Source organism: Hyperolius riggenbachi, chromosome 2, assembly GCF_040937935.1.
Source record: "Hyperolius riggenbachi isolate aHypRig1 chromosome 2, aHypRig1.pri, whole genome shotgun sequence".
NCBI lineage: Eukaryota > Metazoa > Chordata > Amphibia > Anura > Hyperoliidae > Hyperolius > Hyperolius riggenbachi.
The window spans coordinates 63,304,893-63,323,604 of record NC_090647.1 but is presented as its reverse complement, the minus strand read 5'-3'; the positions used below and the strand labels follow the sequence as shown (position 1 = coordinate 63,323,604).

General features: G+C 47.2%; 1 protein-coding gene across 2 annotated transcripts in view; it reads right to left on the bottom strand.

The window, feature by feature from the left end:
- Positions 1-18,712, bottom strand: part of CNTN5 (contactin 5) — a 1,437,092-nt gene that overhangs the window by 366,623 nt on the left and 1,051,757 nt on the right. For both annotated transcript variants that reach the window (XM_068266844.1, XM_068266845.1), the window contains exon 11: positions 3,690-3,871. In XM_068266844.1, coding sequence (XP_068122945.1) covers positions 3,690-3,871 — 182 coding nt within the window. The remainder of the gene's footprint in view (positions 1-3,689; positions 3,872-18,712) is intronic.

The window sequence follows — 18,712 nt, the reverse complement described above, 5'->3', positions numbered from 1 at the left end:
AAGCTTTTACAGAGGGAGGCTGGGTGGATTTATTATCTTGGGTCAAAATCCCCCCAGGGCCTCAATGAGGAAATGGATTTTACAGGATTCTTATAATCATGATTAACACTTACTCTCTCTATTACAGATTCTGTATTATCTAAACTACTGTTTTTTCATATTGGATGGACCTCTAGTGGATCCCACTGGTTATGTAATTGCCTCTTTGTATGGAGTTTTAGTGGACCCTATGTTGTTTATCTAATTGCCTCTTAAAATGGACTGCCGTTGTTGCTACTCTGGAATGGACTATCGTTTTTTGTACGTTTTTTCACGCCGCATCGGGGTTGCCCTTGGAATTATGACGTGGGACTATCTCTTCATGGTCTCTGGTGCTGTGTGGACTCTGCCCTTATGAGAATTGGACTAATTCCCTGTAATCTGTACTGTGCTTTTAACAATCTATAATGTAGGGACACTGCGATTTTTCCCCCATGTATATTTGTAATCTGTGCCCATATATTATGTTTAGATAGAGATTAGCATATTGGGCTTGTATTGCTATTTTTCAATAAACATTTTGGGACCCAAACTTTTGGATGCTTGAATAATGCTGTTTATAAGCGGTTTTGCGCCGTTCCGGCTGCTAATAGCAGGCAGGAACGAGCATTGCCAATTGTCCCCTCTTGCCCACCATATACTTACACTGCATGCGCTCCAGCGTGGTTTACTATCGCCTCGCTTTCCTTGTTTCCGCATTGGACTGAGGCGGATCACGTGATGCGCGTCTGGCGCTCACGTGACCACCTCCTTGGCACTATATCTAGCCGGCACGCCAGCCGGACACACACTGGATCCCCCCTCTCTTGATAAAGCGGCGTGACTGCCGCGATACCGGTAGAGAAGTCTACCGGGGGCCTTCCTCCACTCCTGGACACCTCCGTGGTTTCATCCTCCATCGGGTCACGTAAGCCTCTTGCTCTTGTCTGTCACTATTTCCATTAGGCTAGTCCCAGCATCCTAACACTTATTATTCAGCATCCATTGGTTTGGGCTGATCGTCATTTATTGTTTGCACTAACGCACTTTTTCCACAGGTATTCATATTGTCACTGTAGTTTGATTGCTTATTTATCTAAGTTTCATTCACGTCATATAGGTTAGCTTGTGGCTTTCTGAACCCGGGTTCAATCCCTGTGGCAGCTCTCATTGCGCTGCACAGGAGATTTATATTATTGCTATTATAGCTTTCATTGAGCAACTGTTTATGGATATATACCAATAAGATGAGGTGTTCTTCTGGTTTTTAGATTTTTTTAATACTGTATAGTGCTGTTTGATGAATTATTCTAATAAATTGTTATAATTTTTGATACCTACTGTGTAGTGCTATATATAGTCATAACTTCCTTTGAGCAAAAAGAATAGGGAGGCTGCCATATTTATTTCATTTTAAGCTCTACCAGTTACCTGGCAGCCCTGGTGATCTATTTGGCTGCAACAATATTTGAATAACACCAGTAACAAGCATGCAGCTAATCTTGTCAGTTCTGACAATAATGTCAGAAACACCTGATCTGCTGCATGCTTGCTGAGGGGCTATGGCAAAACATATTAGAGGCAGAGGATCAGCAGGACTGTTAGGCAACTGGTATTGCTTAGAGGGAAATAAATATGGCAGCCTTCATAGCCCTCTTGATACAGTTCTCCTTTAATATCAGTAATGTTGTCCACTATACGTCACAAATGCAATCACACTGTGATCTGTTTACAATTTTTGCACTTTGGCAGCATTTTCTATCATATTTTCAACTCTACATTTTTTGAGCGTTTTCTGCTAACCCCCGATTTTTATGCCCCTGTCGTTCAGCATGCATTGCATTTTTTATATTTTAAGGATTATGTGCTCAGCCAGATCCCTGGTTGTATATGGGTGTATTTTGTATACTTGTACTTTTGTATAGATTGACTTCATTATTTTTGTTTGTTGTGATTGTTTCACAGAGGAGGTGTTGTTTTGTGCCTTGCACTTGTTAAACATATGGCACATTATACAACACTGTTTGCCTCTGCGTCTTAGCGTTTCATATATACTGCAAAAGTCGTCACCAGCTCTGCTACTTTTGAAGCTTATAACACACCCAAACACTCAAAAAAGATCTATTATTTACAGTGAAACAATGAGGTATAGCCTCATATGTTCTAACTCGGGGACAGAAGGAGAATAAACTGCTCCTGTCACTGCGGAACATATCCATAAATCAGTATTATTCTCTGCAAATAGTTGACGATGAAATCCACAGAGATACTCAGATATCCAGATAAGTCTTGCAATGCTAACAGCAGAGTTCCAATAGCCCCAAAAGTATCTATTCTTATCTTATGTACATAAAAGAACATCTGAAAGTATTCCCTGTGTGTAAATATTTTTACTTGCAATGCAGAGAGCAGTAAAAGTTCTGCTGCTATGCTAATCGGTGTAATCATTGCTGATGAAGATAGACTCTCTGTCTAGTCTCTTCCCTCTGCTCCCAGTCCCACTCCCTCCTCTGCTGAATAGACACATCACCATGGCAGAGGAGGGAGGGGGAGCAAAGTGAAGATACTAAGTGCAGAGTTTCAATGCATGGTTTAAAGTAGATAAAGACTTGCAATTAATGTTTCAAGTGTATTTTTATGGGGTGTGCTACTTTTTTTTTGTAACACAGTTAGGCTGACAGTAGTACATTATCAAAACCAAGACTTACAAGGTCTTTCTCTTACAATATAAAGTATAGGACCTACCCAAATACAGTATCTTATGTCCAAGCTGAACAAAAAATACAGAATTTTGAGACATAAGGCACCTTATGTTGGCTCATTGCACTTTTTTGGCACTTGATTTGGCCTGTGGAAGTGGACTTAGACCTATGAAACACGTTGCTGGTGCATAATAAAATTTGTTGTTTACATGAATTTGTCTTCATTTGAGGTAAGTCACCTCAACTCATTTTCATTTTATTGTTTCAATGCAAATTGTATCACTATCTGGCTGCCTCTTCCCTCCCTTGTACCACTATGAAGAGATAGACAAGTCAAAAACCTGTCAGTTCCATCAGATTTCTACGTACTATTGTAAGTGGCAGCTACATAGGAGACTAGTAATTTATAGCTCATTTTACTCTGGAATAACCATACGTCTTATTTGTATGGGTTTACATGTATTATAAATGTTACCATTTTTTTAGCCTTAGTGGACCTGGACTCTTGCACAGGACACAAGGAAAACATAACAGAAATGCACCCTGTATGTGTTTAAAGAGTTTAGCCTGTGTAATTCCCCCTCATTTGTGTCTAATCACAAGTTGTAATTTGATCTTCCCCCTGTGTCACATGACTGGCTATAGCAGATACGCTGATAAGCCCATTTGAAAGTACAGGCTGTAAACAATATGTCTGCTTCCAGGAATCAGGAAGTAGAAACTGTGCAGATTTATTTTAGCATTTGTATCAACTGTAACAAAGAAATGTTTTTTTCTTTAAGGTTATTATGCTGTTGTGTAGCTTTTAGAGCGGAGAGGAGTTCTGAGTTCAGGTCCAGTTTAATATATTGGATAGGCAATGCTACATGGAATAATCTGTGATCATCAATCGTACAAACCAAACCCTGCAGCATTTTACCAATCCTCACTTAATCACATGACAATCAATGCCGAAGAATAGCCACGTACTGTACACTTGTAGCTGTCCCCGGAAAGCATTCTTCCCCCTGGAGTTTTCGGCTTTACACTCGTAAGTCCCGGCATCCTCCAGCTGAACGTTCGGGATCTCCAGGACGGCCTGCGACTTCCTCAGCCTCGCTTTGCTGGGAATGAATCCGCTGACTTTCCTCCACGAGATCGTCGGGACGGGGCTGTCGGGAGAAAATTAAGCATTATTAAAAAAAGTGTTAACGTCTTTGTGAAGCTGATTTAAGTAGTTCACAGTAAAGAAAAAAAGTAGCAATAATGTATAATCACTATTAACCGCAATGTACCTCTTGATCTATTTCACATACCCAGAGGGGAACCTTCGTCTCTAATGAGCAGTTAAGGCTTTAAGTCTCAGTTTCTCATAGTCTTGGGATAATGAATATAGCGTCAGTACATGCTAATTTTAAGGGTCAGAATGTTTGTTCTCAGACTATACGGTAATAGAAAGCTTATAAGGAACAAGCAGTAACTTAACAATCGCAGAGGAGGAGGCGACGTGTGACTTTGGGATATGTTAACGTGTGTCGATCACACGCGGCTGATTATCAGCAGAGAGAAGTTACTTCGAAGTTAACTACGGCAAAAAAGCGCCTCATTTATTTTAATAGTCAGTATTGTTACAGTCGTTGGCGGTAAAGTTACATATTACAGACATGAAAGTTTTGATAGCTGAAAGGGGATCGTTTGCGACTGTTTTCATGATTGGTGTCTTTATGGGCGCCCCCATCTTCTTTGCCAGGCAAGCAATCAACCAGAGATGCTACAGTAAATGTCTCCTCCCATTTCCCTTCACTATAGGAACACACATAAAGCCCACTGCTTCTTTTCTCTTTCAACTCTCCATAAAACAGTAAAGTCAGCCCCAAGCTTCTTCTTCTCCCCCTTCCCTCTCTATAGGAGAGTAAAGTCAGAGCACTTCCTGTACTTCCCCTCCCTCTCCACAAGAGAGTAAAGTCATCCTCCTGCCTCTCTCCCCCTTCATCTCCACAGGAGAGTAAAGTCAGCCTCCTGCCTCTCTCCCCCTTCATCTCCACAGGAGAGTAAAGTCAGCCTCCTGCCTCTCTCCCTCTTCATCTCCAGGAGAGTAAAGTCAGCCTCCTGCCTCTCTCCCCCTTCATCTCCACAGGAGAGTAAATTCAGCTTCCTGCCTCTCCTCCTCCTTCATCTCCACTGGAGAGTAAAGTCAGCCTCCTGCCTCTCTCCCCCTTCATCTCCACAGGAGAGTAAATTCAGCTTCCTGCCTCTCCTCCTCCTTCATCTCCACTGGAGAGTAAAGTCAGCCTCCTGCCTCTCTCCCCCTTCATCTCCACAGGAGAGTAAATTCAGCTTCCTGCCTCTCCTCCTCCTTCATCTCCACTGGAGAGTAAAGTCAGCCTCCTGCCCCTCTCCCCCTTCATCTCCACAGGAGAGTAAATTCAGCTTCCTGCCTCTCCTCCTCCTTCATCTCCACAGGAGAGTAAAGTCAGCCTCCTGCCTCTCTCCCCCTTCATCTCCAGGAGAGTAAAGTCAGCCTCCTGCCTCCCCTCCCTCCTTCATCTCCACCAGAGAGTAAAGTCAGCCTCCTGCCTCTCTCCCCCTTCATCTCCACAGGAGAGTAAATTCAGCTTCCTGCCTCTCCTCCTCCTTCATCTCCACTGGAGAGTAAAGTCAGCCTCCTGCCTCTCTCCCCCTTCATCTCCACAGGAGAGTAAATTCAGCTTCCTGCCTCTCCTCCTCCTTCATCTCCACAGGAGAGTAAAGTCAGCCTCCTGCCTCTCCTCCCCCTTCATCTCCACAGGAGAGTCAAGTCAGCCTCCTGCCTCTATTCCCCTTCTCCACAGGAGAGTAAAGTCAACCTACTACTTCTCTTCCACCTCTACATAGCAGAGGAAAGCCAGCCTCCTCCCTCTCCTCCCTCTCTCCACAGGAGAAAAAAAGTCAGCCTCCTACCTCTCCTCCCCCTCTCCACAGGAGAGTAAAGTCAGCCTCCTCCCTCTCCTCCCCCTCTCCAAAGGAGAGTAAAGTCAGCCTCCTCCCTCTCCTCCCCCTCTTCACAGGAGAGTAAAGTCAGCCTCCTCCCTCTCCTCCCCCTTTCCACAGGAGAGTAAAGTCAGCCTCCTCCCTCTCCTCCCCCTCTTCACAGGAGAGTAAAGTCATCCTCCTGCTTCTTCTTCTCCCCCTTCCCTCTCCATAGGAAAGTAAAGTAAGAGCCCTTTCTCTACTTCCCCTCCCTCTCCACAGGAGAGAAAAGTCAACTTCCTGCATTCCCTTACCCCCTCCATAAGAGAGTAAAGCCAGCCTCCTGCCTCTCCTCCCTCTCTCCACAGGAGAGTAAAGCCAGCCTCCTGCCGCTCCTCCCTCTCTCCACAGGAGAGTACAGTCAGCCTCCTGCCTCCCCCCCCCCCCCTCAAAGTGAGCCTCCTGCCTCTCCTCTACCTCCCTTTCCATAGGAGAGATAAGTTAGTAAGTTAACCTCCTGTGTCTCCCCCCTCCATTCTCTGTAGGAGAGTAGAGTTAGCTTTCTGCCCTACTCCTCCTCTTGCACCCGCTCCTCTCCAGTGTTCTAATCCCCTAAAAACCCTTGTGGAACACGCTCTGCCCCATGCCATGCCCAATGTGGCTTTTTGCAAAAAAATCTAGCCCAGAAAGTAAACAAGGGTGCTCTATAATATCCAAGCAGCCAGATCCAGTAAGAGTGGAGAGATATTTATACTTCTTACACTCCCAGCATGTATTTACTGCATTGTAAAGATGTCCGTGTATTCATATTAATTGTCTTTATACATCCCACTAAAAGTACTCATAAACATTCTGGCCCAAGGCGTTACTTAGTGTGAAGGCCATAGAAAAACTTTGCTGATTCAAGCTGAGAGAAATCAATAATGCATACACAGAAGCATGATGATATTTTAAGTAAAATGCATTAACTTTTGTTTTTTACAGTGGAGGGCTCAAAGTTGTTTTGAATGATGCTGCAGTAGTTTTAACTACCCTTTTCCAAATGACTCCTCCGAGAGGCTACATCACGGTTGGGTTTTATGCACATAGCAAGAGCTCAAGCAAGAAAGTATCGAAGGAAAGAAGTATAGTTTTCTGTAATAGTGCATGCCTGTAAACTATGAGAAAACAAACACTCTAATACATAGCATATAAGAACTCTTCTCAACTCATGTATAGTCATGCCAGCCCTGGTCCCTCAAAGAAACTCACAATCTAATTTCTAAAGTTTTTTTTTTTCCATAAAACAAAAGGTCGTTTCTAAAAAATGTTGACAGGCAGAAACGTAGTGGAACACTACTTAAAGTGAATAGGAACCACATTTAAAAAAAATGAGACAGATACTTACCCAAGGAGAGGGAAGGCTCTGGGTCCTATAGAGCCTTCCTGCTCCTCTCCTGGTCCCCTCGTTCCGGTGCTGGCTCGCCCGGTAGCAGTATTTGACTAATTTAGTCAAATACTGCTTTACCCGGCCGAAAGAGGCTTCAGAAGTCTTCAGGGAGCCCGAGTGCTCCTGAAGAAGGGCGGCCCTGTACTGCGCCTGCGCAAGCACGCTCTCTTACACGCTCACGCCTGTGCAGTATGGAGCCGCACGTCTTCGGGAGGACACGGCTCCTGAGGACTTCCAAATACCCTTTGAAACGAGGGGGGAGCCAGCACAGGATAGAGGGAACTGAGAGAGGAGATGAAAGGCTCTATACGACCCAGAGCCTTCCCTCTCCTTAGGTAAGTATTTGCTTCATTTTTTTAAAAATATGGTTCCCATTCACTTTAAATGTATCTTGTCATTGCTGCTGTTATGCCTTTGTTATTGTTGTATTATCATTCTACTCATTACCTCTACCCTGAGCCTTGTATGCATAGCTCCCAACTGTCCCTCTTTAGGAGGGACTGGGACAGTGTCTGTTTGGGAACCCAGTCCCTCTGTCCCTCTTTCTTCCTCATTTGTCCCTCTTTTAGGACTGATGTACAGATCTGTGTAAATATATGCATTTTATCTACTGAAAAATGGGTTTAATTGACTCCAAACTTTATTGTCATCCTTTAAATTGATATATTTCTTATTTTCAAATGTTAATATGAAGGAAAATGAACCAGGATAGAAAGGATTAGTTTGGTTTGCATCGCAAAACAACATAATTTTCTGATGAAATCTTTATATCATGCGTGACTAGGGGTGTGTCGGGGTGTGTTTAGGGGTGTGATAGGGGAGTGGCTTAATTGTCCCTCTTTCTGATTTAAAAAAGTTGGAGGTATGTGTATGTACTAAATGCAATTCCGGGCACGACCCAGTCATGCTTGGAAAATAAATGTTAGTCTGATAATCATTCTTGATTTTAGGCAAATTCAATGCAAATCATATGCAGCTTGGAACTAAGCCAGTCCAAAAATGGACCAATTTCCACCTGCATAGAATTTACATGCAAGCAAAAATGATTAGAATCTAATTTACCATCTCAGCCTTTCTGCCTCTCAATACTTCTTGTAAGATATGAGCAGATCAAAGCAATGTCCCTCTAGTCTAGTAATGTAACTGTAAAGTATCGCCTTGTGGATTGAGCTTGCTTTCTTTTCATCATATACACCGAGCAGCACTCATATAGGAAGACTGATAGCTTATGTTAGAGGCAATTCTCATACCACACAAGAGGAGGAGGAGGGGGAGAGGGGAAGCCTATAGTGTGCATCCGTGGACCGTGCATTGAGTAATACTAAAGCAAACCTGAAAAAAAACTAGATACTCTCACCTATGGAGCCTTCCCGATCCTCTCTCTGTGCTCTCGGTTCACCCCTGTCCTTCCATTACAAGTTCTTTGACCAACTGGTTACATAGCCTTTGGGAGTCCTCACGAAGGCTTTGAAGGCACTTGCATCCCTCAGTACTTCTAAAGACGAGAAGGTCCATAGTGCACAGTGGAGTGTGCACTTGCACATGTGCAGTATGGATGCATCTGCAGGGTTAGATTTTCCATAAGGCCCAGTAGGCATATGCCTACAGGCGTTTATGTAGGAGAGGCGGACCACTCCAAAGATCACTGGCCCCAGGAGCTCACAGAGCTGTGAGAGGATGGAACAGGAAAAAAGGGTGCATGTGGACTAAATGGGCACCGCCCTAGCCGCCAATACAAAATAGCGGTCTTTGGGCTTCAGAGCGGAAATTTGGACTGTATCAGCTCCCGCTATATATCGGGCGCCCAAAGACCACTATTTTGTATTGGAGGCTATGGCTGGGGCCCATTTAGTCCACTTGCCGCATTGGGGATACACCAAATAAACTATAAAGGGGACCTTATAGAAAGCTGGCGGCTGCAGAGGCTGCTCCGGAGTCCGCGCTGCCTGGTGCTGGACTGTCGCACCTATCTGTCATTTACAGCTTCCAGCGTGCGCCGCTCCCTGAACGTGTGTCTGAACTCCGCTGGCATGCCCGAGGCAGCCAAACCGCTGCAGCACATGGTGCCCGACGAGAGCACCGCCTGCCGGACAGACACATATGGCTGGTGGTCGTGCTGGACGAGCAGAGCCAGAGGTGGCAGAAACCCAAGAAGGGTACCTTACCTCGATATCTCTACACTGAGCGGCCTGCCTGCCAGCCCCCAGATCTGCTTCCTTAGAGGTGACACGCCCTGCTTACCACCATATGGATATGTCATTCTGCTTCCCCCTGATCACATTCCTGACAACTGAGACCCCCACACAGGTTTGGCCATAGTAAAATATTGCTATTTAATATCGATATTTTACGTTTTTACAGTAAAATATCTGTATTTCAGAACAATATTTTACTAACAACGTTGGTGTGCGCTCTTATTTCCCCGTGCCTTTATTTGATATATCCGTGAGAGGACCCCAACTACTTACCTTCTCTGCCTCCAATAAAGGGGTTCCGCCTTCAGATCAGGTCCTTTGTGGCTACACTTGTTATGGGTGGGAAGGTTATGCTGGCCGCCCTTGTTTTATGACCCTTGTAAGATGAGCCCCTGTGAGGGTTACCAAGGGTCAGCTAAGGAAAGGGTTTCAACATGGAGGGGGCACAATTAAAGTTTTGCTGGGGGGGGGCATAATTTGTAGTTATCCCCCTGTACCTGTGCAAGCTGCAAGTTGTTGCATGAATTTTGCATGCAAATCCCTGCATATTGAGCACTGTGCATTTTGATATAGCTTAGACGATATGTGTGCTTGCTTACTGAAACATTAAAAATAATGACTCCCAGTTATTGAGTTCATTAAGATACAGTACTATGGTGTATCTGTATGACCATTTCTGATATAGCAAACTACTTGGTCCGGTCCCTTAAATTTTCCTATAGAGGGATTCTACTATAATTTTAGAGTAAGACTGGCGAAGCAGGTAATTTGGGTGTCAGCGGAGCTTCGGTAAAATGGGCGGCACACGGACCGCAATGTTAATAGCAATGTTAAAAGAGAAAGTAAAATACCAGTTAAAGTACAGATATTCTACTATTGTACACGTTGACCAATAGTATAGACCACCTAATGACTAACATTCAAGTCCGGTTCTAGACTTTTTGCTCCCTGAGGCAAACTTATGAGGCTGCGCCCCCCCTTCCTGATGTGGAAAGATCGCACATCATCGTACAATTTACTCTTACTCTTAGGGGCGTGGCTAGCCGCAAAGATCAGTGGTACATACCCCGGATCTATTCTGGGGTGCCTCGGATGTCCCCTAGGCAGAGTCAGGCAGCAGTACTTACCTCTGGCCGCTTGGTCTCCAGATTCTGCAGACATCTTTTCTGGGCTTCTCCCCTTAGTGTCTGAGAATAAATCAGACGCTAGTGCTCCTAGCGTCTAAATCAGACGCTAGATCAATTAGCGTCTGATTCTCGGATGCTAGGGGGAGAATCATCAGCTACAGAGGATGTCTCCAGACTTGGAGAGCGGATAGAGGAGATGAGTACTGTGCTACTCTGCTGGGGATGGGGTGCTCACAGGGAGGATCAGTGAGGACACGCACAATGATGCTTGCTCCTTATGTAGGGTTCAGGCACCATAGCTACCAGCATGTCACCACAACCATAGGCCCCAACCGTCCCATTTTCATCGGGACCGTCATGATTTGGGGGGCCCCTCCCGCCATCCCGCGCCGCTACCCCCCCTTGTGTCCCGGCCGCTGGGCAAGGGGGGAAAAAAACCTGATCGAGGCACCAGCCGCGGGGGATCCCGTATGCTATTTGGTATGGGTGGCCGCTATTTCTTCCTCCCTCCCTCCCTCCTAATGTGCCCCCCAGTGTCCCCCCTGCAGAGATAAATGCGCAGCAGCGGAGCGGGCTGTCATTATTGCCTCTCCGACTACCGGCATCTGGCTCTTCTAGGCTTCCGGCTTCCTGTGACGTCACAGGAAGCCGGAAGCCGAGAAGACCAGGCGAGATCCCGGTAGTCGGAGAGGCAATGGTAAGATTTATGACAGCCCGCTCCGCTGCTGCGCATTTATCTCTGCAGGGGGGACACTGGGGGGCACATTAGGAGGGAGGGAGGGAGGAAGAAATAGCGGCCACCCATACCAAATAGCATACGGGATCCCCCGCGGCTGGTGCCTCGATCAGGTTTTTCTCTCCCCTCCTCCGCACCCACGGGCACCCTGACGCCCCCTCCCCCCTCTCCGTCGGAAGTAAGATTAATTAATAAAATACAAATATTTATTTTTTATAAAACAGGTGGGCGTGACTAGGGATGTTGGGGGTGTGGTTAGGGGATGTGGCCTGTGTCCCGGTTTGTGAAGTTTAAATGTTGGGAGGTATGCCACAACACCTAGTATGCCCCATAGATGCATTACAGCAACCAACATGGCACCCCAGTACCCTGCATGTAACCACAGCACCCAGCATGCCCCATAGAGACACCATAACACCCAGTACACCCCTATACAGGAAGCAAAGCACCAAGAATGACCACCATTGTTGCACCAAAGCTCCCAGGATATCACCATAGAGGCACCACCGCCCCTAGCGTACCCCCATAGAGCTGTGGCACCTCTATGCAGGGAGCTGTGGTTCTTCTATGGGACAGTTGTGGTGCCTCAATGGAAGGCCCATGGGCCATGGGAAGGGGTCCTCTAGAACAGTGATCTGCAAACTTGGCTCTCTAGCTGTTAAGGAACTACAAGTCCCACAATGCATTTGTCTTTATGAATCATGACTGTGGCTGTCAGACTCCTGCAATGCATTGTGGGACTTGCAGTTCCTTAACAGCTGGAGAAGTTTTCAGATCACTGCACTAGAAGGTCAAGGAATGCTATTGGGGGACTGTTAGACAACCTGGGAATAGGCGCAGGGGCAAAACCTGGATTTTCAAGGGGGGGGGGGGATTCCTTTCGGCAAGCCGCACACTACCGCTCATGTGTTTGCCCACCAAAGAAGAGTGCCACTCTGGGTAGGTAGGAGGGTGCCATTGTGGGGGGAGAGGACAGAGGAGGGTGCCAACATGGGTGGGTGGAAGGGTGCCACTTCGGTGGGAGGAGGGTGCCACTCTGCAAGAAGAGGAGGGTGCAAACATGGTTGGGTGGTGGGGTGCCACTTTGGGTGGGAGAAGGGCACCACTTTGGGAGGAGAGGAGGGTGCCAACCTGGGTGGGTAGGAGTGGGTGCCACATTGGGTGGGGTGAAGGATGCCACTCTGAGGGGAGAGGAGGGAGGAGGATGCCACTCTGGGTGGGTAGCAGTGGGTGGGTAGGTGGGAGCCATTGTGGGGGGAGAGGACAGAGGAGGGTGCCAATATGGGTGGGTGGTAGGGTGCCACTTTGGGTGGGAGAAGGGTGCCACTCTGGGGGGAGAGAAGGGTGCCAACATGGGTGGGTGGTAGGCTGCCACTTTGGGTGGGAGAAGGGTGCAACTCTGGGGGGGAGGAGGGTGCCAACACTGGTGGGTGGTTGGGTGGTAGGATGTCACTTTGGGTGGGAGGAGGGTGCCACTCTGGGGGGAGAGGAGGGTGCCAACATGGGTGGGTGGTAGGGTGCCACTTTGGGTGAGAGAAGGGTGCCACTCTGGGGGGAGATGAGGGGTCCAACCTGGGTGGGTAGGAGTGGGTGGGTGCCACATTGGGTGGGCTGAAGGGTGCCACTCTGGGGGGAGAGGAGGAAGGAGGGTGCCACTCTGTGGGGGAGGACTGAAGGGTGCCAGTGGGGAGAAAGCAAGATCGCGGCACCAGCCGCTGAAGTGTAATACAGGGAGGGATGCGACATCAATCATCCCTCCCTCTCCATCAGTGCCCCCTTCTGAGTCCCCTTGCAGAGAACACGCAGCGGGCGTTTAGTTACCTGAGTCTCTGTGCTCCGGCCGGCTTCTTCATTCTACTTCCTGTTTTGTGTCATGGGAAACAGGAAATAGAATGAAGCTGGCCGGAGCACAGAGACTCAGGTAAACTAAATGCCCGCTGCACGTTCTCTGCAAGGGGACTCGGGAGGGGGCACAGATAGAGAATGAGAGAGGAGTGATGTCGGCCTCCCTCCCCGCATCACACTTCAGCGGCTGGTGCCGCGATCTTGCTTTCTCTCCACAGGCGTGCGGGGAGAGCAGCAGGGGGGAATTTCGGGACATCGGTAATCCCCCCTGCATGCGCCAGTGAGACCAGCCTGCCCAGTAGATAGCCAGACCAGCCATCACAGAAGTCAGGTAACTCTGCCTAGTTATGTTTAAGTGACACTGCCTATTTATGTGAGATGCTGCATTTTTGTGGGTATTTTTGTATTAATGGAGAGGAGGGCTTCATCCAACATTTGGATGGGTAGGCTGACTTAGACTGCTCTTAAGTTCATGTAAATTTGGCTCTACCCATGACCACACCCACATTCTGGTACATGACCATGACCCCTTTTTTTCTGTAGTGCCCAAAAGTGCCCTGGATCTCTTATGATCTTAGCAACGCTCTTGCTTCATTTGATGTTCTCAGTCAGCAAAGGAGCATAAGCAACAACTTGAGACATGACATGTTACAGCTCAAGACAGTAACACACTGGCTGGCTGGCTGCAAGTCTGTGAAAAACAAACTGCTCACCCTCAGCCTCCCTTCTGCTGTGCAAGTCAAATGAAACACTGCTGCTCTCCATCCTCCCCACTCCTAACTCAGTCTCCTCACACAGCACAACAAGCTGCTTTTCCCCAATGACGACCTCTTCACCTCATTCTCCTCTTGCTTCTCCTCCTACTCTGACATGCATGCTGTTAGTGTAAAAACAGTACAAACATGCTGCCCCTGTAATCTCTGCACCTGATGCAAATGTTGCACTTTGCTTCATGAAAGAACCAGCCCTGCTAACACTAACATCTTTTACTTAGACTCGTAGGCTGGTTCGACGTATAGTATGTTGAGGCACCTGCTTCCTAAGTTATTTATTTTATTTTAAGTATTTGTATAGCACCGACATATTAAGCAGTGCTGTACAGATTATGGGCTCGATTCACAAAGCGGTGATAACTCAGTTATCACGCCTAAAAGACTTTAGGCGTGATAACCTTTGCACCACTGAGTTATCACCGATTTGTGCTGCTCTTCGCGCGAAGCTACCGCGCGTACGCGCAAAGTCCCATAGGGCTTAACGGGAGCTTCGCGCGAAGCGCCGGGTGCTGCGCACGCGCCTGCGCGCTTGCGCGCAGGAAAATTCGCGCGAGTTGCTTCTTATCATGCCTAAAGTGAGTTTAGGCGTGATAAGGGGCTTTTCACTGGCGTGCAAACACTTTGCACCGCTTTGTGAATCAAGCCCCATATATTGTTGTGTCACTAACTGTCCCACAGAGGTGCTCACAATCTAATCCCTACCATAGACATATGTCTATATCATGTAGTGCACGTATCATAGTCTAGGGCCAATTTAGGGGAAGCCAATGAACTTATCTGTATGTTTTTTGGGATGTGGGAGGAACCTGGAGTGCCCGGAGGAAACCCACACAGACACAGGGAGAACATACAAACTCCTTGCAGATGTTGACCTGGCTGGGATTCGAACTGGGGACCCAGTGCTTGCAAGGCGAGAGCGCTAACCACTATGCCACCATGCTGCTACCTCAACACCTTTTTTACAAGAGCCAGCACCATCTTAACTTTATCAGCATGTGAAATTCCCCATGATGGTTCGCAGAGGGGACCTTCTAGAAAGCAGGAACAACTTGGCACCTATTGCAGTTATCAATTGGATGGTTACAGAGTGGAGACTGTAAAAATATCTTTATATTGCTGCTGAGCAAACCACTTCACACAGTTCTGCCGGCGGTACACCGGGATTACCGGGGCATAAAGGGATCATTTTCATATTCCACCCACTGTCCTAAGTTGATACATCACTAGTGTTGCTGCTTGCTCATGTGGAAGTGAAACTCGTAAATTAGTTCTGTTCCAAAAAGATAAATTTGTATTTTTGTTGAGGAACTTTCAGAGAAGCTAAACAAGGTAAATTAGACGCCGCTATTTCTCCGTGTGCATCAGAATTTAAATTATTCCTTGACGTCTGCTTCTTCCTCACAGCACAGTCATTACGGCCTTTGTTATTTTAGGCATAGAGGATGAGGTAGCCGTACCTCAAATTGCTCTCCCCACTGAGTGTCCTATTTAGAAGTCAAGCATGTGCAAATAAACGAGAGGAAGAAGATTCCATCACAGAAGTCAGCCTGCTCTGGATAAAAAAGGAATGATTTGTTCACTTCAAATCACTCAGCCAGTGGGGGCTCCGATTCAAGGAGATGTATTCAAAACACGACAAAGTCTCCAAACATAAAAGACGCCGATTTTTTTTTCCTTTCTCTGTTGCAACAAAAGCTTGAGAAGCCTTTTAAAGTTATTTAATTTTTTAGAAAGTCTTAATAGGGAAATGATCTCTGTTTAGGCTCAGAACGTGTCTGCAAAGAGAACCTAATCATGTTGTGAAGACAAAGCATAGAGAAAGGGAAGAACGCCGGGAGCGCGACAGCTGAGAGGCGGATGGCTCCAAACATCTTCTTCAGCCGCGGATCGGAATAGTATGTGGCATATTTATATACTGTGAAGATAGGAATCAGTACACATTTCTGTGACAGCCCAAATAAAGGCAGCCTGGAAGGAAAGAAAGGCTAGCGGTAAACAGTGTAGGCAGCCTTGGTGATGTCTCGGTATAGAATATACCCCCGATGCCCACTCCACCCCAACCCCAGGTGAAATGGGTATGGGGTACTGAAGTTGCCCTTACTATTTCCAAAATGAAAGAATCCTTCCTGGGGAGGGGAAGGTTGGGGGTAAGAGGGTGTGTAGTGTTAGGCGAATAGGCGTTAAGAGGGGGGAGGTTAGTGTTAGAATAGGAGAGGGAACATGTTAGGGGTATTCTCGAAAAAGTAACTCTGTCAATATCTCACACCAATCAAAACCCATGCAATCAGGGGTGGAACTACAAATCATTCCCCCCCCAGCCAGAGCAGGATCATCCACCAGGCAAGCTAGGCAAGTGCTTGGGGCCTAGTAGGTATCAAGCGGCCCACCTGCCACCTTATTTGAGCTTTCTTCACTTCAGCTTAACAAAAGGACCACAAGGGGCCCCAAATCTACTACCTTGCCTAGGGCCCCGTTACATCTTGATCAATCTCTGCCCCCAGCAAAACGGTAATGGGGCCTCCAAAGTTCACACCCTTTCCCTTGTCTACCCTGGTGACCCTCACAGCATGGAGGCCCATCTCAAAAGGGTCATAAAACAAGTGTGACCATCATGATCTTCACACCCATAGGAAGTGTAGCCTCAAAACACCTGATCTTCAGGATGGACCCCTTTATCGGAGGGAGTAAAGTAGTAGTTGTGGCTAGTGTTGGGCGAACAGTGTTCGCCACTGTTCGGGTTCTGCAGAACATCACCCTGTTCGGGTGATGTTCGGGTTCGGCCGAACACCTGATGGTGTTCGGCCAAACTGTTCGGCCATATGGCCGAACTAAGAGCGCATCGCCGAACGTTACCCGAACGTTCGGCTAGCGCTGTGATTGGCCGAACGGGTCACGTGTAGTGTTGGGCGAACATCTAGATGTTCGGGTTCGGGCCGAACATGGCCGAACTCCGAACATAATGGAAGTCAATGGGGACCCGAACTTTCGTGCTTTGTAAAGCCTCCTTACATGCTACATACCCCAAATTTACAGGGTATGTGCACCTTGGGAGTGGGTACAAGAGGAAAAAAAATTTAGCAAAAAGAGCTTATAGTTTTTGAGAAAATCGATTTTAAAGTTTCAAAGGGAAAACTGTCTTTTGAATGCGGGAAATGTCTGTTTTCTTTGCACAGGTAACATGCTTTTTGTCGGCATGCAGTCATAAATGTAATACATATAAGAGGTTCCAGGAAAAGGGACCGGTAACGCTAACCCAGCAGCAGCACACGTGATGGAACAAGAGGAGGGTGGCGCAGGAGGAGAAGGCCACGCTTTGAGACACAACAACCCAGGCCTTGCATGAGGACAAGAAGCGTGCGGATAGCAATTTGCATTTTGTCGCCATGCAGTCATAAATGTAATACAGATGAGAGGTTCAATAAACAGGGACCGGAAACGCTAACCCATCACAGATGTTCATTGTTCATGTTACTTGGTTGGGGTCCGGGAGTGTTGCGTAGTCGTTTCCAATCCAGGATTGATTCATTTTAATTTGAGTCAGACGGTCTGCATTTTCTGTGGAGAGGCGGATACGCCGCCGATCTGTGACGATGCCTCCTGCAGCACTGAAACAGCGTTCCGACATAACGCTGGCTGCCGGGCAAGCCAGCACCTCTATTGCGTACATTGCCAGTTCGTGCCAGGTGTCTAGCTTCGATACCCAATAGTTGAAGGGTGCAGATGGATTGTTCAACACAGCTACGCCATCTGACATGTAGTCCTTGACCATCTTCTCCAGGCGATCGGTGTTGGAGGTGGATCTGCACGCTTGCTGTTCTGTGTGCTGCTGCATGGGTGTCAGAAAATTTTCCCACTCCAAGGACACTGCCGATACCATTCCCTTTTGGGCACTAGCTGCAGCTTGTGTTGTTTGCTGCCCTCCGGGTCGTCCTGGGTTTGCGGAAGTCAGTCTGTCGGCGTACAACTGGCTAGAGGAGGGGGAGGATGTCAATCTCCTCTCTAAAGTCTCCACAAGGGCCTGCTGGTATTCTTCCATTTTGACCTGTCTGGCTCTTTCTTCAAGCAGTTTTGGAACATTGTGTTTTTACCGTGGATCCAGAAGGGTATAAACCCAGTAATTGGTGTTGTCCAGAATGCGCACAATGCGTGGGTCGCGTTCAATGCAGTCCTAGGCCGAAGAGGTCATAGCCTAGGGTCACAAAACCTGTTTATTGGGCAATTTCAATGGTGGCGAGTCTGACGTACATAAATCGCAGCAATGGCCGTTAGCAACGTCTGAATCTCACGAAATGTCTCATGCAGGTAGAAGACATATTGTTAGACTTGGGCTCCAAAGATGGGTTCCCTACATCTCTGCAAACCAGAGTTACAGGGCTCCAAATTTGGTAAAATCCCCCATAGGCTTTCATTGGGCCTCCTATTTACAGTTCCAAAATCTCACATCTTTTCAAAGGGCAATTACTCAGCAGCGGCAAATTTTCTAGCATTGTAGGGACCCTTAGGGGGAACATGACTGGTGAGTTTCGGGCCCCTAGGCCGAAGAGGTCATAGCCTAGGGTCACAAAAACCTGTTTATTGGGGCTATTTCAATGGTAGTGATGGTGACGTACATAAATCGCAGCAATGGCCGTTAGCAAAGTCTGAATCTCACGAAATGTCTCATGCAGGTAGAAGACATATTGTTAGACTTGGATTCCAAAGATGGGGTCCCTACATCTCTGCAAACCAGAGTTACAGGGGTCCAAAATTGGTAAAATCCCCCATAGGATTTCATTGGCTCCCTATTTCACTTTCCAAAATCTCACATCTTTTCAAAGGGCAATGGCTCAGCAGTACCAAATTTTCTAGCATTGTAGGGACCCTTAGGGGGAACATGACTGGTGAGTTTCGGGCCCCTAGGCCGAAGAGGTCATAGCCTAGGGTCACAAAAACCTGTTTATTGGGGCTATTTCAATGGTA